This window comes from Melospiza georgiana, chromosome 9 (genome assembly GCF_028018845.1).
Source record: "Melospiza georgiana isolate bMelGeo1 chromosome 9, bMelGeo1.pri, whole genome shotgun sequence".
NCBI lineage: Eukaryota > Metazoa > Chordata > Aves > Passeriformes > Passerellidae > Melospiza > Melospiza georgiana.
Genome location: NC_080438.1, coordinates 20,926,020 through 20,945,398, shown reverse-complemented (window position 1 = coordinate 20,945,398; position 19,379 = coordinate 20,926,020). Strand labels below are relative to the sequence as shown.

Genomic DNA, 19,379 nt, shown 5'->3' with positions numbered 1-19,379 from the left:
GACCCTCCCATCACCCTCACCCTGTCATCTCCCTGAATACTCCAAAGGTCAGGAGGTTTATTTGTAAAGGACTTTTGCCAAGTTATGTGCTGGTGATCAACCCCAGACCGATCATATATTGATCTACATACCTTGGAAAACGTGATTCCGGCCAAACTTGGGGATGTCAGAGTGATGGGCAATGAAATCCTCCAGGAAGCTGGTGAGATGGTAGCCTTGGCGCAGAGCCATGTGGGAGCCCAGCAGGTACTGGTGGACTATGCGCAGGTGGAAGTCGTAGCTGAACGAGTGCACGTGCATGAGGTCCCGCACCTTGTCACACTCCTCCGTGAAGAGCATAGACAGCTGTGGAGGGACACAGAGTCAAGGCAGGAGTGGTACCAGGCATCTCACACCCTCCTGCAAAGCCCTGCTGACAAGGCATGGCTCAGCCAGTGCAGCTGCCCCAGCATCAGAGCAGCCTCATAACACTGCCCTGTGCACGTGCAAGCTTTCCAGGAAAGAAGGGCTCAGCAAATCTGCAGACAAGATCCTGGAAGGCTCTAAGCTTAGGAGAGACACTCCTGGCATATCTAAGATCCAGCCTTACTACAGAGCTCTCTTGGAAAGGACTGTATGGTCATGCATGCCTCCTGTCTCAGACAGCCTGGGGGCTGGCCAGCCTCTACACAGACATACAGTGTCCTTGGGAACACGCAGGAGACACCCTGACCCTACAAAGGAGAAGGAAGCAAGCAGCCCCAGAGTGTTGCAGAGCAAGGCACAGAGGTATAAAGGAACCTTTCTGGTGCAGAAAGTAATATCCTCTAGCAAAGGGCAGTAATCATGTTCACAGATCCCTGTTCCCATTCCACTTCCTTCTTGTTCCAAGGGAAGCAGAGAGCCATGCACTGACTTTCCTTGGAGCAGGCATCTTTGCCAGAATTGCTCTATTCCTCCCCAGTCTGCTCTGTCTTGCTCCCTAAGCAAGGACAAGAGTCATCCTCTTGCCAAACCTCCCATCCCCTTTTACTGTAACCCAGCTCTGCTCAAGCAGTGCCATGGAGGGCACGTGGCTGCAGAAGGCTCTGTGAGGCTCTGCTTTTCCACGAGGAGGGAGCAGAGGTCTCCAGAACTTGCTATGCCTGAAATGCCCACTATGTCCCAGAGATCACTCTTCCCCACGAAGCATCCCCTGACCCTGAGGAGCAGCAGCTGTGCCTGCAGAGCCATTACCTGCGAGTTCACGGACTGGCCCATGGGGATGCGCGAGCACTCCAGCGCGTACTGCTTCACACAGAAATAACAGCCCTGGAGGAGAGAGCACGTGAGCACAGCACAGCCTTGGGCCCCTCCAGGGAAGGAGCACAGCCCCCCCCCCTTCACACCTGGCCTGGGGCCCAGACACCCTCACCCCACGTTCTGTCTCGCCTCTTGTCTGAACCAAGCCAGACCAGCCAACGTGTGGCTGAGCACAGAGCACCCTAACTGGTGCTGAGCTCTTCATTATCATTCCTCCAGGCAACTCTTACTGCTCTGAGCTCTGCAGAATCATCTCCAGCTGATCCCAATCTTGCAGGACCATGGAAGAAGTGGGCCAGGACAAATGAAGAATCAGATGTCCATGCTGCACTCCTCATCACTCCCTTTGTCACCTCTGAACACTGTCTTTGAAGATACCCTAGAGATCATACTTTGTTTCTTGTGCTTTCTTACCTGGAAGGCCAATTCCATGAGCACAATCCCACCTGGAAGAGCTCTCTGTAGATGGTAGGTGGCAACAGCGGGGCTTGTGCTCTGGGAAGAGAAGGACAAAGCTGAAGAGGTTCTCTGGCCCACAGGGGTGTGAAGCTGCCACAATGCTCTGTGGCAGAAGTGGAAAAAGAGAGGCCTCATCAACTGAGCAATCTCACTGGAGAGAAGAGAGATGGCAGAGCTGACAGTGAAAAGAATCCTAACAAACCTAATAAACAGCCTTTGAGAGAACACACCAGGCACATCAATCCCTTCACCTCCTGCTTGCTCAGGACAAGGTGTCTCTAGAGTGTAGGACACTGAGCCAAGGAACGATAGTATCCACGGAACCTCACTCCCTGCTGTGGTGTTCCCAGACCATTGTGCCTACCTGATACAGCAGCTATCAGAGACATCCTGTCTCAATTCAGAGTTTAGCTGCCAGCAAATTCATTTGCTCCCTCTTAACTTGCTCAGCAGATTGCTCTCTTCTTGTTTTATCTACAAGGTGTTGTCTTACCCACAGTCCTGCACCAACATCAGCCAAAGGCAGATGCCAAGAAAGTATCAGAAAAGGGTGAGTAAATGCTACATGCACCCATCATCCCAGGGTGATTCCACAAGCCATAGGTAGTTTCTACTTAGCTAGAGACTCCAGTGGATTCCTCTCTCAGGTACTCACTTATTCAGTCTTATAAGCTCATGTTGACAAAACTCAGGTGTTCACAAAATCTTTTGTGTTCACAAAACATGCTGCTCAAAGAAACACTCTCCTTAGTTTTAAAACTGGCTCCAAATACTTTCATTTAATGGTCTTTAGGTGTTGTATTGAATGAGACAGGAAAGGGTCAATCCCTTTCCAGGTTAGCTGCAATATTGTAGAGCTCTGACTTGTTCCCTCCTAGCTGCCACTTCTTTATACATGAGGAACCTCAGCCTGCTCTCAGAGTAGAGCCATTCCAGGCTTATCTTCTCCAACCTCTTTAACTTCTGCATTCATTTCACTCTAACTAAAGATCCTTCTGCCCTAGAGTTGCCCTTAAGCATAGATGCTGAAGGTTCTCTGACAGGTAATACTTCAGAATCTCACCCAAAAGCAGATCCTTGCCCTAGGTCATCCTATTCCTCTTTTGAGCAGCTCCAAGCTGTTACCAGTCTTTTGATTATTTGACCTGGTTCCACCCAATGCCAGGAAAGGGCTCTGAGGCCTGTAGGAGGACATGCAGGAGGGCAAAGAGATCTCATCACATTCAAACTCTCAAAGATGGTGCTGCTCTAGATATGCTTTCTCTGCCCTCCCACCTCCTTTCTGCCTGAAACAACTTCAAAAGCCAACCAGAACTGGCCCACTCCACAGCCTGACCTCCATCCCAGTTCCATTCTTGTAACAGAAATGCACTCACCTTTGGGCTTCCCTCTGGTTTCGGCTTCGTGTAGGAAAAGGACCCTCTACCCTCCACTCCCATTGCTGCCAGAGCTCGGATCCGGCTTGTGCTACTGGAAATGAGAGCAGGGACAGCCTTGAGCAGGGAGCCAAGCCCTATTGTGCCAAACCAGGGCACAGCTCAGTGTGCTGGCTCTTCCCAAACACCAGGGCTCCCAGCACGGCACTGACCTGCGAGTGGTAGGTGACGGTGGCCGCACCTGAACTAGAATGAAGCCCATGCTCTGCAGGTACTGGATGTACTGCTGCAGGAAGGCATTGCACATCTCCTGCAGCCAGGGCTCCTCCTTCCCCTTGCAGGGCAGTGCATCTGCCGAGTCACAGCTGTGGCTGCGGTCCCTCCCCGACGCTGTGGAGTCATTGGAGCGGTGCCGCTTCTGCAGGAGAGAGTAAATCCCTGAGGAGAACTGCTGTGACTGGCCCCAGCAGGGGACACCAGGTACACTGGTCAAGCAAAAGGTAGATCTCTCTCTGCCAGAGAGCACTAACATCTGGTTGTCCAAGCACTGTCCCAGTGCACGCACCAATATGCAAGATCCAAGATCTACCCAGCCATGCACTGACCTAACAGTGCTGCAATAACCTGCAGGAACCTGCTGCTTCCCCCAGAATATCTCCCTCCCCCAAAACAGCTTCCACAAAGTGTTAGTGGCTCACAACTGGCTCATGCAGAGCCCAGAGCTTCAGCTCCTATTACCATGGTAAGAGTTCAATCCCCTTATGAATCCTGCTGACTTCTCAGGATTTCCTAGCAGTTCAGTAGCACTGAAAAGGAACAGAGTTTCCTTCTAAACACTCAGTTCTCCTTTGATGTCTTGAATACTCCTTTTCTATGTGCTGAGAGAGCCCAAGGTTTCTTTTTTTGATCTCTCTACTTTAAGCCTGCAGTTCTGTTACATGTTTCTATCTGGCTTTCTGCCTATCTGCTCCACCAACCACAAGAGATGTCTCTTTACCTGGCATCTCTTCAGCTACTCTCTGACCTTCTCCAAGTCTCTCCAGTTCAGTGCCTTTGCCACAAGATGTCTGGTCTCACACTAACTGGTCATACAAATACATTAATACACAAGTATTTTAGAAATTTATTAGAATATTACCCATTACACTAACACCTCTTTCTGATGTACTCTAACCAGTGTCTGCTGCACCCAACTGTTCACAAATTGCAGAAACCACTGAGATGTGTGCTCTGTACAGGCTCTGCAGTGAGTGTACAATACAAGAGGGCTCAAATTTCTCTCTACATTGTGCTATTTTACTGTGAACCAGGTCCCAGCTCCCACAAAAGCTCTCATTTCATAGGCTACTCGGGTGCCTTTTGAGTTCCTTACATTCTTTTTCTGCTCTGACCAATCTGAACAGCCCTCCAGCACTGCAAAGCCTGGCAACTCATACGTCCCAGCAAAAGACCTGGAGATACAGGAACCAATACAGTACCTTGAAACCTCTGCTGCAAGGCTCTTCAAATCCAATAACCAATTTCCCTTTTCCTCTGTTCCAAAAACAAAGTGAAGTTTTCATTCTGTGATGATACTTTCCCTTTCACCTGTGAGTGTTCAATTTCTGTAGCAACTTCTGCTTAAAGATTGTCAAAATCCTTTTGACATTCTGATAAATTACAACAGCCTGTTCTTTCCTTCTGACACACATACAGAGTGTGAACAGCCACTACAGGATCCGCACTGGTTAGTCTGTCAGGCTGCAACCTGCTCAGGATTCAGCTGGTTTGCCTTCAGTTGTTTTGGCTATTTGCTGGGTCCAGAAAAGGCTCACCAGGTCTGGCTGCTGAATGCATAAGGGAAGTTTTGCTTCCTTAACAGACCAGCACGAGACAGTGCCCTTGATGGCTTCTCCAGACTCAGCCCTGAATTCCCTGAGTAGAAAAGGAAATCAATCTTCTCCAGGGATAATGTAGCTGCAGGAGAAAAGCTTTGAGGACCCAAGGATTTTCTCAGTTTCCAACTTACAGCATTCAAATCCACCCTGTATTTTAGGAGTGAGGCCAGAGCAGCCCTGTCTTGGGAAAGACAGCTCCTTTGTCCCTGTGCACAAAGGCTGACCCCACTGGAGCTTGCTGACACTCACCTTCCCCTCGACCTTGCCCAGCTGGTCAGTCTGGATTTGCTGCCGGAAGGCCGGGTCAAAGAGCAAGGGGGTGGCACAGTAGTGAACCAGGCGAGAGGATTGCTTCAGAGTCTCCAGGTCTGCCAGCTGCACGACATGAGAGGAGCACAGTTACAGCACACACCCCTCACCGAGGCTGGGAGCAAGCTCTCCATGACACTGCAATGCTGCTCACATGGAGATAACCGGGCCAATCCCCTGCTTTACAGCTTTTTCAGTGCTGGGCAGTGAGTTCATGCCCAAAAGTTCAAGCAGACACCACTGCTCCACTGCCTAGCACCACCCTCACCACACACCCTGCTCGGAGCTGCAGTGCTCCCCTTTGCTGGTGCTCCCAGCGTGCTGTAAGAAGGCCCAGCCCACCACCTGTCCAGGCTGCACTCACACTGATAGGCATGTTGGACTGAGCTGATCTCTGCTGCCAGGTGACAAAGAGGTTTTCAATCTTCATCTGTTTCTCCAGTTCTGAAGGAAAGAGAGCAGTCACAAGAGCATCAAGCCACAAGTATTGCTACTCTCCTTCACTCCCATCCTGAACAGGCCATAGCCCATTCCCACAGATAACAAAACTCTTGTTCTGCTCTGATCTCCTTTTCCAGAAGTGAGATTATTAGGCAGGCTCCCATGTTACAGTTACAGCCCCCAATCAGCTTTACCTTTCCTCTCCATGCTCTTGATTTCCAGGAACTGGGCCCCATGCCGAGCCACAGGGTCAAAAGGTCCCAGGTCAGGCCCATGGGATAAGCGCCTGATGGTGGTGACATCCCGCAGGGCTTCGTCGAAGGGCACCACGTCGGGGTGGAAGTGCAGGGGCGGGAGGCTGCGGGCAGAGCTGCCCAGCCGGCCTTGCTCCTTGCTGGGTGGGGGACACGGGCTCCGGATCAGCGCATCCACCTCCAAAGTGGAGTTCAGGAAAGGATTTGGCTCCTAAGCAAACAGACACAGCCATGAAAGCCTCCTTACTGCCAGCCCTGGAGCAAGAACCCCCAGAGTAAATCCAATTCTGGCCATCTGCTGAGATCTGTGTTAGCCTTCTCACTACCAGTTCGAAAAGGAGCACACCTGGGCCCACCATGACTCTAATGTGAAGTGGGGAGCCCATTCCTTAGCCTCCACTCTAAGTAATTCAGTCACCAATAAGTGCTGCCAGCAGAAGGACCTGGCTTCTCTTATCACCTGTCTCCAAAAGCAGGGCAACAGTCTGGCTGGAAATGGTCAAGTTGGACATATGAATGTCTGGGGATGCCCTGCCAATCAAGACACAAAAGGTGCTTGCAAGCTTCCTCAGACCCCCAGACCCTTCCTGAAGAAGAAAAGACTGCCCTGCATGGAGCGGTGCCCTACCTGCTTGCTGTCCTCATGCCAGGGCGTGTCCATGAAGCAGTGGTGGTGGAACAGTCCCAGCTTTTGGCTGATCAGGCAGTGCACGATGTGGGACCGGGCATTCTGCCACTGCAGCAGGCGTGTCAGGGAGCAGTTCAAGTTGGCCCCCAGGTCTGGGGACCAGTTGTAAGTGTAGAGGGTCAGCTGGAGAGAGAGGAAGGGGAGGAAGACTTAAGGACATGCTCAGAGAGAGCCTGCATGGTGGCTCAGGCTGCCCCAGGTGCTCTGGTGGTACTTGCTGCAGCCAGTTTCAGATAACAGGCTGGAACAGGGAGAATGGCAAGAGCTCAGTTACAGTCCCCTGTTAACAGCCACAGCCATTACTACCTTTTTGTCAATGATCTCCATGAAGAGGAACCTTTGCCGGGGCACCAGGTCTCGACCAACAAGGCTGGGATCAGAGCCTCTCTCTGCTGAGCTGAATTCCATGGCCTCAAAGCGCTGGAGCCCTTTGTGAACTGGAAGAAGCCATAGTTATGACCCTCAGTACTGGTTCATCCCACTTCTTTGTCCCACCATGCCATTAAGATGTCACGACAGGATGTTTTGCCACAGTACTGCTCAGCTCATCTTGAAATAAACTGTCACAAGCACATTCAAGAGTACGGTCTCAGAAGGCAAAAGTAGACAAAACCAGTGCCCACCTCAGGGCACAAGCAGTCTGTCCCAGTAAGGAGGGGACCCCTGTTCATTGATGTCCCCCCCAAAAGACCCCAGCACAGTCCCAGGGACCACAGCCAGGCACTCACCCTGTTCTGTGCTGCAACGCCACTGCTGGAAGTTGCGTCCCAGCAGGATGAAGTGTCTGATGACTCCAGGGCAAGGGCTGGTATTCTGACCAGACTTGTAGGGCAGGAAGGCAGTGCCCTGATGGTAGCTGCAAAGAAAAGCCCCAGAGGTGGCTGCCAAGTAGAGTTGTGGCAGTAGAAGTACAGCTGATCAACACCTGCTGGTGCTAAACAGCCACCTGTGAATTGCATAACTCACCAGATCTGCTCAAACACTTTGACAGAGGTGTCACTTGCCAGGGCAGTGACCAGGTTCACCACTTCCACTAGGATGGAGGACAGGAGGAAACGAGAAACCATCTCCAAGGAGCACTGCTGCACCGACGGGCACCCTGCAGGAAGATGTACTGTAGGACAAGTGCCAAGCTGCCCCAGAGCCACATCCTGCCCACATGAGCAGTGGAGAGGGCAAAGGGCCTGAGGCAGGCAGAGCTGGAGAACAAGAACCTTACATGGACGAGAAGATGAAGCCTGAACTAACCCCTGGTTTCAGGTTTTGGCCCAAAGTGGGCCTGGACCAAACACCCTGTATGCTCCGAGCACAGCACTTTATTCCCCCACTTATTACTTGTTACCTGACTTACTCCACATCAGAGGAAGAGGAGAGCTCTACTTTGCCAGCAGGAGTGTGAGAGGATGTACAAACACCAAAGTGAAAGGCAACCAGAAAGTGGCAACATGGCAGCCATACAACCCCAAATCCCTGCAATCCTCTCCCTCCCTGCCTGCAAGAGGGTCTCCCATGAAACTTCACAGTCCCACAGCATGTTGCAGAGGCTCAGATACTCCATCCCTGCTACACCTGGGAGCTCAAGCACTACCACAGCTGGTTGCTGGAGTCCAGGTCTCTCCAAAGCAGCTGCAGGCAAGTTCAGCAAGCCCCAGACTTGGAGCATGGCAGATATAACCGAGGCTTTAGAATGCTTGTTCTGATGCACAGGCACATGCCAGGCCTCCTGCAATAGCTTTCTAATGCTGATGCTGGCCCTGACACCAATGTGACTCTGGGGAGGTTTGGGGAGAGACAGGGTGTGTAACTAGGACCAGCAAGGAATGAAGATGAATGCTGCTGGAAGAGGACTTGTCCTGAGAGCTCTGGGTAGAAAGGCCCACTCCCAGCCCATCTGGAGGAGCTGAAACACATACCCAGGTGGTTCATGAATGCCATCCACTGCTGGCAGGTTTGATTGAAGAGTGGGTGCATGGTACCTACATCTCCTTCTTCCAACTGGCAGGCCCGGCGCCTGAGGAGAGGGAAGAGAAGCACAGTTACACTACATCAGCCATCTATAGTGAAGGTAGAAAAGTGCAACAGTCCCCTCACAGCTCCAAAGCAGAGCTCCTTTTTGGGTTGACACAATCCTTGAGCTGGGTCACTCTCGGTCAGTAGCCATGAGTGTCAGGTGTTGCACAGGGCCCCACAGTGCAGAGAAGGGATCTCTGGCAGGGAGAAGCTGCTGTGCTCCCAGCAACACTCCAGCAGTAAGGGATAAGGCTTTGTGTGTGGAAAGCAGCTTTCCTAAACTGCAGTGTAAGGGAGAAACTACAAGGAAAAGGAGTGTGGTCTAGAGGCCATCAGGATGCAGAGCAATGTACAACAGACTGGGGGAACAGCATCGTGGGTGTCCAGCCTGCAGGCTGTGCTTGCCTCTGTGCCTGTTCCAGCTCAGCTGTGGCTGTGGCCCGATCCTGGCTCAGGTGCTGCTTCACATTCTCTGTCTTGTGCCGCCGCCTGGTGCGAGCCTCCTCTGGCCTCTCCAGCACAATGTCATCAGTAGTCTTGGGGCTGCCCAGCTCTGAGGACTCTGTCTTGCTCTAGGAGAGGAAGGGATAAGTTAAGGTAATCATTATATACATACACAGCCCAGTCAGTGCCCTGATCTCAAAGTCCCTGCTGCAAGCCTGGCTTCCCACTCCCAGCCAGATCCCTACTGTCCATTCCTCTGACACTATGAGGACGGTATAGGCCCTGTTCCTTCAGCCACGTTACCAGCATGTCCCAGAAGCTGCGGCGTCCCAGCTTGTTTGTGGGTGTCACTGGCTCTCCAGAGCCTGGTGAAGGTGCAGAGGTGAAGTGCAGGGGTGGAGGACAGCTTCTGCCAGGCCCCCCACTGGCCAGGGCCAGGCCCTTGGTCTCTGACATGGTCCTCCTTAGGCCTCCTGGGGAGACAAAGCAAATCAAATTCTGCAGAGCCTCCCCCTGCAAAGCTGCTGGGTACCCCATTGTGTCTGGCCAGAGCCTGGCTGGAGAGAAGGGAAAGAGCCATCAGTGACATCCAGTAAAGTGGAATCAGTCTCAGGGAACAGACAGACCCTTAAATATCTCTCCAACACCAACGTCTGTGATGCTTCTTCCCCAAGACACCACAGGGGAGAGCAGCTTTCTCCCTCCTTGCCCACCCAACCAAATTCCCCCAGCACAGCCAAGCTCCTGCAGGCCAGACAGGAGGAGCAAGGCAGGGTGAAGGCCCAAGGTGCCCATCCTGGCCAGGCTCTCACCCGCAGAGCTCAGGTCCTCCAGGTCAGCAGCACTGAGGGGGCAGGCAGCTTCCACGCAGAGCGGGGCCGGCAGCACGAGGAACTCCATGACGGCGTCACAGAGCGCGTGGCGCAGGGCCCCGCGCAGCTTCTCCGACAGCTGCAGCAGGCTGATGTTGCCCTTCTCCCAGATATCCAGGCGCACCCGCACGCAAGGCTCTGTGGGGAAAGGGGAGCTCTGCTGGCTCTTCAGCCCTGCCTTCCCAGCCCCCGAGGTGCCCCAGGGGACGGGCAGGCTGTGGGCAATGGCTGCTGGCCAGCTCCCCACCTGAAGGCAGGGGCTCCGCCCCAGGCTGGTGCCTGCTGACGGCTGTGAGGCTCTCAAAGTCGCTGTCCTGCAGCAGGCCCACGATGGGAGAGGAGCAAGGCAGCTTCAGAGGGTCAGGCCTGTCCCCATGGGGCAGCAAGGTGGGGCTGCCGTGCTCATCCACGAATGTCAGCGCAATGCACGCGATTCCTGCGGGGCAGAACCGAGACGGCCTCCATCAACACCCACCAAGCACAGCCCCACATGCCTGCCTGCACCTTGCCAGCTGAGACCATCGTGTCACCACTTGAGTTCAGTGTCACAGGCAGGGCCCACAGGAGGGGAGGCAGCCAGGGGAGCAGAGGCTAGCTGTGCCTGTGGGGAGCCAGGGTAAGAAGCATGTTTGGCACAGGGTGTCCCTGTCATTCCAAGAATCTCTCTCCTGTAGAGTCAGCAGATTTCACCTTGCCCCGCAGGAGCTTCCTGGGTTGTCCAGCATCACATGCAAGAGGAAAGTATCTCCATTTGCACCAGGAGAGCCTTTATGCAGATTGATCCAGGATGGGGGTCACCATGCCTGTCCTCTTAAGGGACAGAGTGCAGGGCCCAGATACTCTTCATCATCCCCCTCCAGGCTGTGAGGGATGTATAGTCCCTGCAGATAGGACACCTTGTTGCAGACTACACTCACAGCACACTCCTCACTGTACACCTGAACAGGATCAAGTGCCTTCCCCATGCACCCCAACCAGGCAGGACTGGGGCTAAGGCAGGCTCACACCCAGGACTAGCCTGGAGTCACTGCAGATAAAAGTTCAGCCCCTGCCTGTTGGCTCAGCAGCACAACCACCCAGTGTCCATCATTCCCTGTGAAGCACAAGCTCTGCAGCAACCTTTCCTCCAAGACATAGCAGACACAAGGGAGAGTGCACTGGGATCAGAGAGATGCTCACAAAGGAGAGAGGTTCAAATCAGAGGGCAGCTCATGTGCATCCACACTGAGGAAAGGAAACTACACCTATGAGCAATCCCCACAGAGCCTCTTGCTGCAGCAGGGCAGCTCTGCAGGATATGGGTATCAATACAGAGCAGGAAATCTGCCCCACATGACAGTGAATATGAGCTCTACCAACCAGACTTGCTTTCTTTAAGCAGTAAAGAAAGAAGGGCACGAACTCCTCAATACTCTGCCTTGGCAGTTGGCCCTAGGCCCACCAAAATGGCTGAATGATCATGTGGTTATTATAGACCATTCCCCTTTTCTTCTCCTGGATAAATTCCTACACTCGGTCTCTTCAGCCTCTGGCACATTTCCCTTTTACATCCATTTTTGTATCTCTGCTCTGCTTCAGTGAGGTACATCAGCAAGAGCTGCCAAGGGTCTTACTGCCTGGTGCACTGGACGTGGGGTGCTGGGGAACTGTTATCTCCCATCTGTGGGGGTCTCTGAGCCCCTTCTGACCCAGGGTCACTGGATTACAAAGCACACATCTAATAGTGCCTGGTCACTCCAGCCCTTTGCTAAGCAAGGGAACACCCCACACCAGGACACAGCCACTGGGAGAGTGAAGATGCTACAGCCTGGAGCATCAATGACATTTGAAACACCAGGACTCCCGTTTTCCTCAGTGAAGAGATGCCTGTTTGGACCTGTGGGAAAAAAAGATGCAGGACTTTGGAGTTCACTGCTTGCAAGCTGGGAATCACTGAGCTGCCACCTCAAGGCAACAGGTTCTGTTTGCTCCTTTATCCAGCCAGCAAGAAACAGGGCTCAGCTATAGACATACACACACAAACATACAGAGGAGTCAGAGCTGAAGCCACAACACAAGGAAAACAAGAACAGCTGGGACCAGAGAGCTGCATGGGAAAAGGAGATGGAGTAACACTTGGAGCCAGGGGTGCTACCTTGGAAGTGAGAGAGTGGAAAGAGGTGCTGCACAAGGTCCGACATGGTACCTACACAACAGAAGAACATTCAAACAGTGCACGAGGGGCACAGGTCACACAATGGCCAGGTGACAGACCACACGGCCTGGACAAAACATGATGTGACAACCTGCCAACCTGCTGCAGGGTGGGCCCTACCCAATCCCCTCTCCAGCAGTCTAGAGAAAAAGCAAGGACATTGCCCACACACACCCAGATTTCCCTCTGCAGCAAGGCTTCTGTCACACCTGCTCCCACCTCCAGCCCCATGGAGCCTCTGTGCCCCACACTGAGGTCTGGCTGTGTCTAAAGCTGCTTTCTGCAGCAATAGGTCAAGCTTAGCAAGTTGCTTTGTGGGAGGCCTTACTTTGCTCTGCCACATGTGCAGAGGTGTGCAGAGCCTCAGGCACACACCTTACCCACCTTGCAGCCATGGAGGAACACACTCCCCCAGCACTGACCCTCCTCAATCACTCATAGCTCTCCAGCATGAAAACACCTCCCAACACACACCCCCATACCCTGTTTCAGAAGAAGTGAGTACAATACCTTTTCCACCAGTGCCTTGGCCACCTGGCTTGTTGTACAAATAGAGATCCTGGTCAGGGACGCTCCCATTGTGGTTGAAGTAGTGCTAAGGAGAACAAGGAAGAATACTGACAAAGATTAGAGAACTTGCCTTAAACGGAAAGAGGCTTGTGTATATGCAGATTCCCAAACCCGTAGAATCAAATCTAGATCTACTCAAAACACTTGCCAACACAGGGATCACCACTGCTGGGTGAAGGAACATCTTACAGTTCATACAGAGTTATGTGGCACTACGTATCTGTCTTTACTATGGCCATGCTAAGGAGTGGGTAGCAGCTCCCAAATTTTTATTAATCCTGATGTTTCAGTCCTTACATCTGAGGGAGCCATGCAAGGAGCCAGGTTCAGCTTTGAAAGGGGGTCATCTCCCATGCTCCTGGGAGATGACTGTGGGCATGAGTTTTGTAGTTGCTGCTTTTTGCACAGCAACTGCCTGTCATGACAGCATGGCCTGTCTGGGTTCATCAGGATGTGCTGTCCTGTAAAACTCCCCCAGGCCTCAGGAGTTAGTGTCAGTTTCTCCCCAATCCTCCATGGCAGAGCTGGCCACATGGTGTCTGAGCTGCCCAACAAACACCCCCAGCAGCAGCTGAAGGTGGGCAGACTGCTGTCCCAGCCCCAGCCCTGCTCACCTTGAAGTGGTGCTCCACGTTGCTGTCGGTGTACTTGGGGGTGTGCAGGAAGATGAGCAGGTTCTGGCGCAGGTAATGGGCCACGGCGTGCAGCCAGGGCGCGGCCGAGGGCGGCAGCGAGAACTGCAGGACCTCGGTGGGCGGCGTCCCGGGGGGCTGGATAAACTGCACACAGGAGCCTTTAAAACCCAGCTGGGACTAGCAGCCTGCCCTGGGGCTCTAATACTGATAAAAATGATGTCAGTTGGCTCTGCAAAGGGAGAAGTGTGGTGGGCAGAACTCTAGACAGTGCCCTGAGACAGATCATAGAATATCCTGAATAGATGGGACCACAAGGATCATCAAAGTCCAATTCCTGGCCCTGCCCAGGACAGCTCCAAGATGCAGGCAGATATTCATTCCAAGGTGTGGGAAGGAGGGCACACACACATGCTACAAACCCAGCAGAGGGAATCCCCCAGCTACCCTGGCACCCACACAGTACATCCCTCAGTGAATGCTGACCAAGCACTGGAGCAGGGAACAGGATGTAGCAATCTGCCCCTGGGGCAGGAGCAGCTGAGACAGGTGAAAATGTAGGACAGTGCGCTGGGATGAGTAGAGCAGATTAGGCAGTGAGGTACCTCCACATCTGCTGGGGTCAGCTTGCAGTTCCGCACCAGCATGACAGTGATGATGTCCAGGGTGGCCTCATCCAGGCGTCTGCGCAGCACCTTCACCAGCTCGTCTGTGATCTCAGGCCCTGACAGGAGAGCACAGGTAACAGCAGCTTTTTCACCCCATCCAGTAAGAATGATTACAGCCACCTCTCCCTCCCTGTTTATGATGTACCATCCTCACACACTTCCCACAGGGAACATGACTTTCCCCACCATCAGTTTCTTCAGACATATTTTTCTATGGGTTCATGATCACAGAAGACTGCTGGTGCAGTAGGCAAAGACAAATGCACTCCTGCACAGGGTCTGCAGGAGGCTTCACTGTGGGCTACAGATCCTTTCCTTATATTTTCAACCACACAGAACAGAGAGCAGCTCTGGGCTAGGGAAAAGCTATTTGCTCAGGAGTGAGATTCCTCTCTTCAAGCAAAGAGGGCAGGGAGCAGAGCTTTGTTCCTCTGCTTTACATCAGCACAGTTCTGCTGCCAGGTGCTCTAACACATACCTGCTGGGGCAACACCATGGACCATCAGCTGGATGTGTCTGTCTATCTGTCCCACAGGGCGGGCAGAGTCCACACTACGGCATGAGGCAGTGTCCAGAGAGGAACGAGAACCCTAGAGAAACAAAAGCAGCCATGTGGAAGTAGTTTCACATGAATTCTAGATCCATCATTGTCCCAGGCTGCGAGCAGGGTCAGGCAGATGCCACCCACTGCTGCCCACTCCACACATCTCTAGTGTAAGTTTTACCCCACATAAAATCCACGTTGCTGGAACTACTGAGCTGCCTCCACTCCTGTGACCATGAGCACCCACATCCACTGACAGAGAGCAGCAGACTCACCATGAGATCCTCAGTGTAAATGGGCTCCTGGCTGCGTGTCAGTGCCAGCGAGCGAGATGATGCACTCAGGCTGCTCTCTGCTTCCCACACCTTCCCACTGTGGGTGGTTTCAGTCAGCCTGAATACAGAAAGACATGTCAGCCTTCATTCCCAAGGATGACAGCATCGTACATCCACAGAAGATCCGCATCTTCCTTGCTCTCCCCTGTACACTTTGTGGGGACTAGTCCTTAGAATATGGAGTTTGTGGAGAAACTGCTCTCTGGCTCCCTCAAAAAAGCCACCATTTTTGCTCCTATGTAAAGGCTTAGCACAGGGAGAGCAGGATGGGTCTTGCTTGATGTGACCGACTCATCAGAAATCAGATATTTGCTGCTTTGGTCACAACACGGTCCCTGAGCTGGGCAGACACTTTCTGTCCCAAGGAGCCCTCAGTCTGTGTAACACACATAGCAAGGCCAACAAGTCACGCTGGCTTCTTACCGGAGGTAGAAAACAGATTTAGTGGCACGTTCCTGGTAGACAAACATATTCTTCCTGTTCACCACAGAGAAGGCGTTGAGCACGGAGCGAAGTGCCTGGATAGCTGTGGGCAATGTGGGACATTAGCTATCCCACATACCCTTCCCTGGAGTGCCAATCCAGCCAGCAGCTGGACTCCTGACATGCCACAGGGGACAGAGGAGCCTGGGCTGTACGCACCTCGTGAGACGCCCATGTTGGGGCCCATCTTGAGGCGTGAATGCACGTGGATGAGTGTGCTCCACACCACCCCACAGGCAAAGTGCCCTGGCATGAACTGCATGGTGGCAGCCAGGTAGTCCCGGGGCTGGTAGCTCTCTTCTACAGAGTAATCTGTAAAGAACATAGGACACAGCTGGGGCCACAGCATGGAAGTTAACACCTTCTTAGGCATCTCTGTAGCACTACAGCTGAGGCATGGCTAAGGGAATATCCATACCATCCGTGGGCATCACACGCTGCCTGTATGAAGTATAGGGTGTTTCACTCTTCCAGATGTCCTCCTCACTTTCTGCCACCAGTAATGAGTTGCATATGTGGCTGTCATGCAGGTCCTGCAGCAGCAAGCGCTGCAAAGGATGGGGAAAGATTGCTTCTGTTGCTTGCACAGCCACAGAAGACAACAAGAAGTGTTAGGGACAGACTGAGTCCCTTTTCCTGTGACCCCCCAAGCTGGGACTCCACCAGCTGAACTGGCTCCCCAGACCCTCTGAGTTGAGCCCAGACTAGACAACCTCCAGAGGTCCCTTCTGATCTAAACCATCTAATCACTGGCAGCTCTGTTAGTGCCCTCTTAAGATTTATTACCTGATTGACAACCCTGCAGATTTCACTGATCTTCTTCACCACCACCTGGTTGAGACTCTGGCACTCCCCTGGCTGCTCCTCTTCTGTCTCTGCTGATTCTGCCTTCTCCACACTCAGGCTGCTTTATGAACAAAGGGAGGATGGGGTCAGCAGGGCACCTGGACAGGGCCCATCACTGGGTGCTGGGAGCAGGAACACAGTGGGAAAAGATGGCAATTTTCCCGTTATAGAGCACCAGTCTAGTCCTGCAACTTCCCACCCACACTGGGCAAGGAGGAGATTGTATCCAGAGATGAGTGAGTGGCAACAAGATCACAGTGCAGAGAGGCAGTGGTCAGACAGGGGAGCCTCCTTACCGTGTGTGGTAGTAGACCTCCACTCGGTCCTGATGGATTTTTATGATGAGCCAGAAATCCGGCATAAGGGGACACCTGGGTTCCTGGTCACTCATTAACGCCTCCTCATACTCCGAGTCACTGCTACCCCCATCATAACCTGCAATGCAGCCTCACTTCAGCCCTAGGCCTGGCAAAACACCTCCTCCCTGGGCAGGGCAGCCACTCACAAACCCTGCCCTCAGGGCTCACCCCAGCCCAGGCACACAGACCCCCATGTGTGTCACTGTCAGTGCCCCCCTGCCCTGGCAGGCTCACCCAGATGGTCAGAGTCCATGCTGCCCTGGCTCGACACGAGGCTCTGCACACGGCTGGGGCGCTGCCTGCTGGAGCCTGCAAAGAGAAGAGGGGTTTGGCCATGAAAGTACTTGCTAAGCCCCATCACATGCCCCATCCACTGGAGAAACATCATGCCACAGGACAACCAGGCTGTGCTGGCCATGGGGAGGCAGTGCTGGGGAATGGGGCTCTCACAGCCACTCTGAAGTCACCAGGAATATCAGTCATGTCATCAGGGATGTCAGTGCAGCAGCACAGCATCCTGGGTACTGTTAAGCACTGAATTGCCAGCACCCTGGCAAGGAAGAGACCAAAGTCCTGGTACTAATCCAGGTATTTAGGGACAGAATCAGGAGTAGCAGTTATATTATGTATGTCACAGCCAGAACTGGCCTCTTCCTTCTAAAGTTTCTGATGTTGAGGTACATCCTGCCCACACTGCAGCTCCTACCTTCCCTGCCCTGTGTTACAGACTCAGACAGGCTTGCTGCAGATGGTGTCACCAGTGGTGATTTCTCACTGTTTCCCTTTTCAGAGGATGATGATGGCAATGACTGTATGGTTGTCTCTGGAACTGCCTCTTCCATGGAGTCCTGGCCTGATGCTCTGCTTTGATCAAGTCTCAGCATATCTCCTGGAGCCTGCATAAAGCCAAAGTCACAAAAATTACCAGAAAAACAGGCACTGAAAAAAAATCCCACCATGCTTCCTTGTCATCAGTGTCCCACAGCTTCTCAGTGCTTCCAACAGATCGTTCAGTGCTTCTCACCTCATTCTGTGTGTGGCTGCCTCCACCTGCAGGGTTTCCTGTGTCTGGCACAATGCGTGTCTCACTCTCTGGCCACTCCCAGAGACCCTGGCCTTCTTCTGGGAGTACACAGCTTGTGTGGTGTGACAGCTCAGAGCCTTCTGCTTCTGTTTCACTGGTCCCCTCCTGGCCACCACCTGTCCGGGTGCCCCCTGCAGCTGGCTGCTGCAAGCAGGGTGTCCCTGAAGGCTCTGGAGCAGTCCTCCTGGAGTGCAGGCGGCTGATGGAGACATAGTGGTAGTCGTTGCCTTCTGCATTCAGCATGTAGCCTGGCAGAGCCATTCTCCTGAACTCCTGCAACACAGAGAAGAATAAGCATCCTGCTAGCAAGCAAAGCATGGGGCTGCCTCAGGGCTTTCTCTTTACCTCCTTGAACTTCTCCAGAGAGTGCTCAGGCCCAAAGACAAACTGGAGCAGCACCACCTCGCTGTGGCAGCTGGGCCTGCCCTTGGAGTTATAGATGTGGGTGGCCACCCTGTGCAGGATGGAGGTGCTGATGACCTGCGAGTGACGCAGCGCTGACACAATCTCATCGTCCAGGAGCCAGCGAATCTGAGCACAGCAAGGACACAGAACAACATCCAGGTGACCTGAGTTTGCAAGCCTCCCCCCCCCCCGTTCTCACCCAAGCCCCAACAGGATGAAAGTAGCCTCTCTCATCACCCAGCTCCCTCATCTCCTGAATGTACCTAAGAAAAGGCCTTTAGAAGACAGCTCTGCCTGGCCCAACCCAACTGCAAGCAAGAATTTTCTCAGGGTAATCCCACACTTTTGGGAAACACAAGGATAACATCCTATGTGACACCAGGAAGCCTAACAGTCAGTTCAGCTGACAGGCTGCAGCTTGGAGCAGGCTAGGAAGTGTGGAAGAGCAGTTGAGTGCTCCAGCTGGAAGCAGGGAGGCAAATCTGGCTTACCTCATTCATGGTGGCTTCAATAGCCTGCCTGTGCACTCCAGGGAGGTTGGAAAGGGCAGGGTGCCTAGCAGAGAGGAGACAAACAATCAACCAGTCCTTCTCACTCGTGCAGCTCCCAGGCAGCAAAAGGAAGCAGTGAGGGCTGTGCAGTGCCATACCTCTCATCCCCAGTGGACGGGAGCCGTTCCAGGTTGTGCATGATGTCCTCGTCCGAGCGGAAGGAGGACGGCTGCCCTGGAGAGCGCGTGAAGGACACGCTGCTCTCAGAGGTGCATCTGTCACCGGAGAGAGAGCAGCCTGAGCCTTGCAGCCAGAGAGGATAAACAGACACAGAGAGCACAAAAGGGATCTCTAGGGAAGGTGAGCCTATCTAGGAAATATTTTAGTTTTCTTAAGGCTGTGACGGGCTCTGTGAGAAGAAGAATTGTAAGCCTCAGTACATGGAGATGAGCCAAGAATGACTGTCTGGCTAGGGCAGACAGAGGGTGGGTGGCTGGGCCTCTTTCCACCTACCTGTTGTGGAGGATGTCTGTGTTCACAACTTCTATCTCCAGGGGCAGTGTCAACACAAAGATGTCCAGGGTCACACAGAGGTCCCCCAAGTCAATGGTGCTCAAGCCCTGGCAGCTTTCCAGGCAGCCCAGAACTTCCCCTGAGGAGAGATCACAAACCAAGGGACTCAAGCAACAAACATCTCTGCTTGCACACATACCCAGCCTGGTGGCAAGTACAGAGACTGCAAGAGGTGGCTGTCACA

The 19,379-nt window shown here is 53.1% G+C and overlaps 1 protein-coding gene across 5 annotated transcripts in view; it reads right to left on the bottom strand.

The window, feature by feature from the left end:
* SZT2 (SZT2 subunit of KICSTOR complex) overlaps positions 1-19,379 on the bottom strand; it is a 53,666-nt gene that overhangs the window by 5,504 nt on the left and 28,783 nt on the right. For 2 of the 5 annotated variants that reach the window (XM_058029774.1, XM_058029777.1), the window contains exons 33-66: positions 19,136-19,274; positions 18,781-18,897; positions 18,623-18,686; positions 18,072-18,257; positions 17,667-17,999; positions 17,349-17,538; positions 16,877-16,951; positions 16,580-16,718; positions 16,224-16,344; positions 15,856-15,985; positions 15,597-15,749; positions 15,378-15,480; positions 14,895-15,012; positions 14,554-14,665; positions 14,013-14,131; positions 13,390-13,554; positions 12,716-12,800; positions 10,259-10,447; positions 9,952-10,149; positions 9,443-9,612; positions 9,101-9,267; positions 8,599-8,696; positions 7,652-7,784; positions 7,414-7,541; positions 6,992-7,122; positions 6,626-6,808; positions 5,938-6,208; positions 5,667-5,746; positions 5,243-5,368; positions 3,329-3,534; positions 3,117-3,210; positions 1,696-1,776; positions 1,216-1,290; positions 132-345 (exon numbers count right to left, since the gene is read on the bottom strand). In XM_058029774.1, coding sequence (XP_057885757.1) covers positions 132-345; positions 1,216-1,290; positions 1,696-1,776; positions 3,117-3,210; positions 3,329-3,534; positions 5,243-5,368; positions 5,667-5,746; positions 5,938-6,208; positions 6,626-6,808; positions 6,992-7,122; positions 7,414-7,541; positions 7,652-7,784; positions 8,599-8,696; positions 9,101-9,267; positions 9,443-9,612; positions 9,952-10,149; positions 10,259-10,447; positions 12,716-12,800; positions 13,390-13,554; positions 14,013-14,131; positions 14,554-14,665; positions 14,895-15,012; positions 15,378-15,480; positions 15,597-15,749; positions 15,856-15,985; positions 16,224-16,344; positions 16,580-16,718; positions 16,877-16,951; positions 17,349-17,538; positions 17,667-17,999; positions 18,072-18,257; positions 18,623-18,686; positions 18,781-18,897; positions 19,136-19,274 — 4,893 coding nt within the window. The remainder of the gene's footprint in view (positions 1-131; positions 346-1,215; positions 1,291-1,695; positions 1,777-3,116; positions 3,211-3,328; positions 3,535-5,242; positions 5,369-5,666; positions 5,747-5,937; positions 6,209-6,625; positions 6,809-6,991; positions 7,123-7,413; positions 7,542-7,651; positions 7,785-8,598; positions 8,697-9,100; positions 9,268-9,442; positions 9,613-9,951; positions 10,150-10,258; positions 10,448-12,715; positions 12,801-13,389; positions 13,555-14,012; positions 14,132-14,553; positions 14,666-14,894; positions 15,013-15,377; positions 15,481-15,596; positions 15,750-15,855; positions 15,986-16,223; positions 16,345-16,579; positions 16,719-16,876; positions 16,952-17,348; positions 17,539-17,666; positions 18,000-18,071; positions 18,258-18,622; positions 18,687-18,780; positions 18,898-19,135; positions 19,275-19,379) is intronic. The other 3 variants (XM_058029778.1, XM_058029775.1, XM_058029776.1) reach the window with 3 other exon arrangements.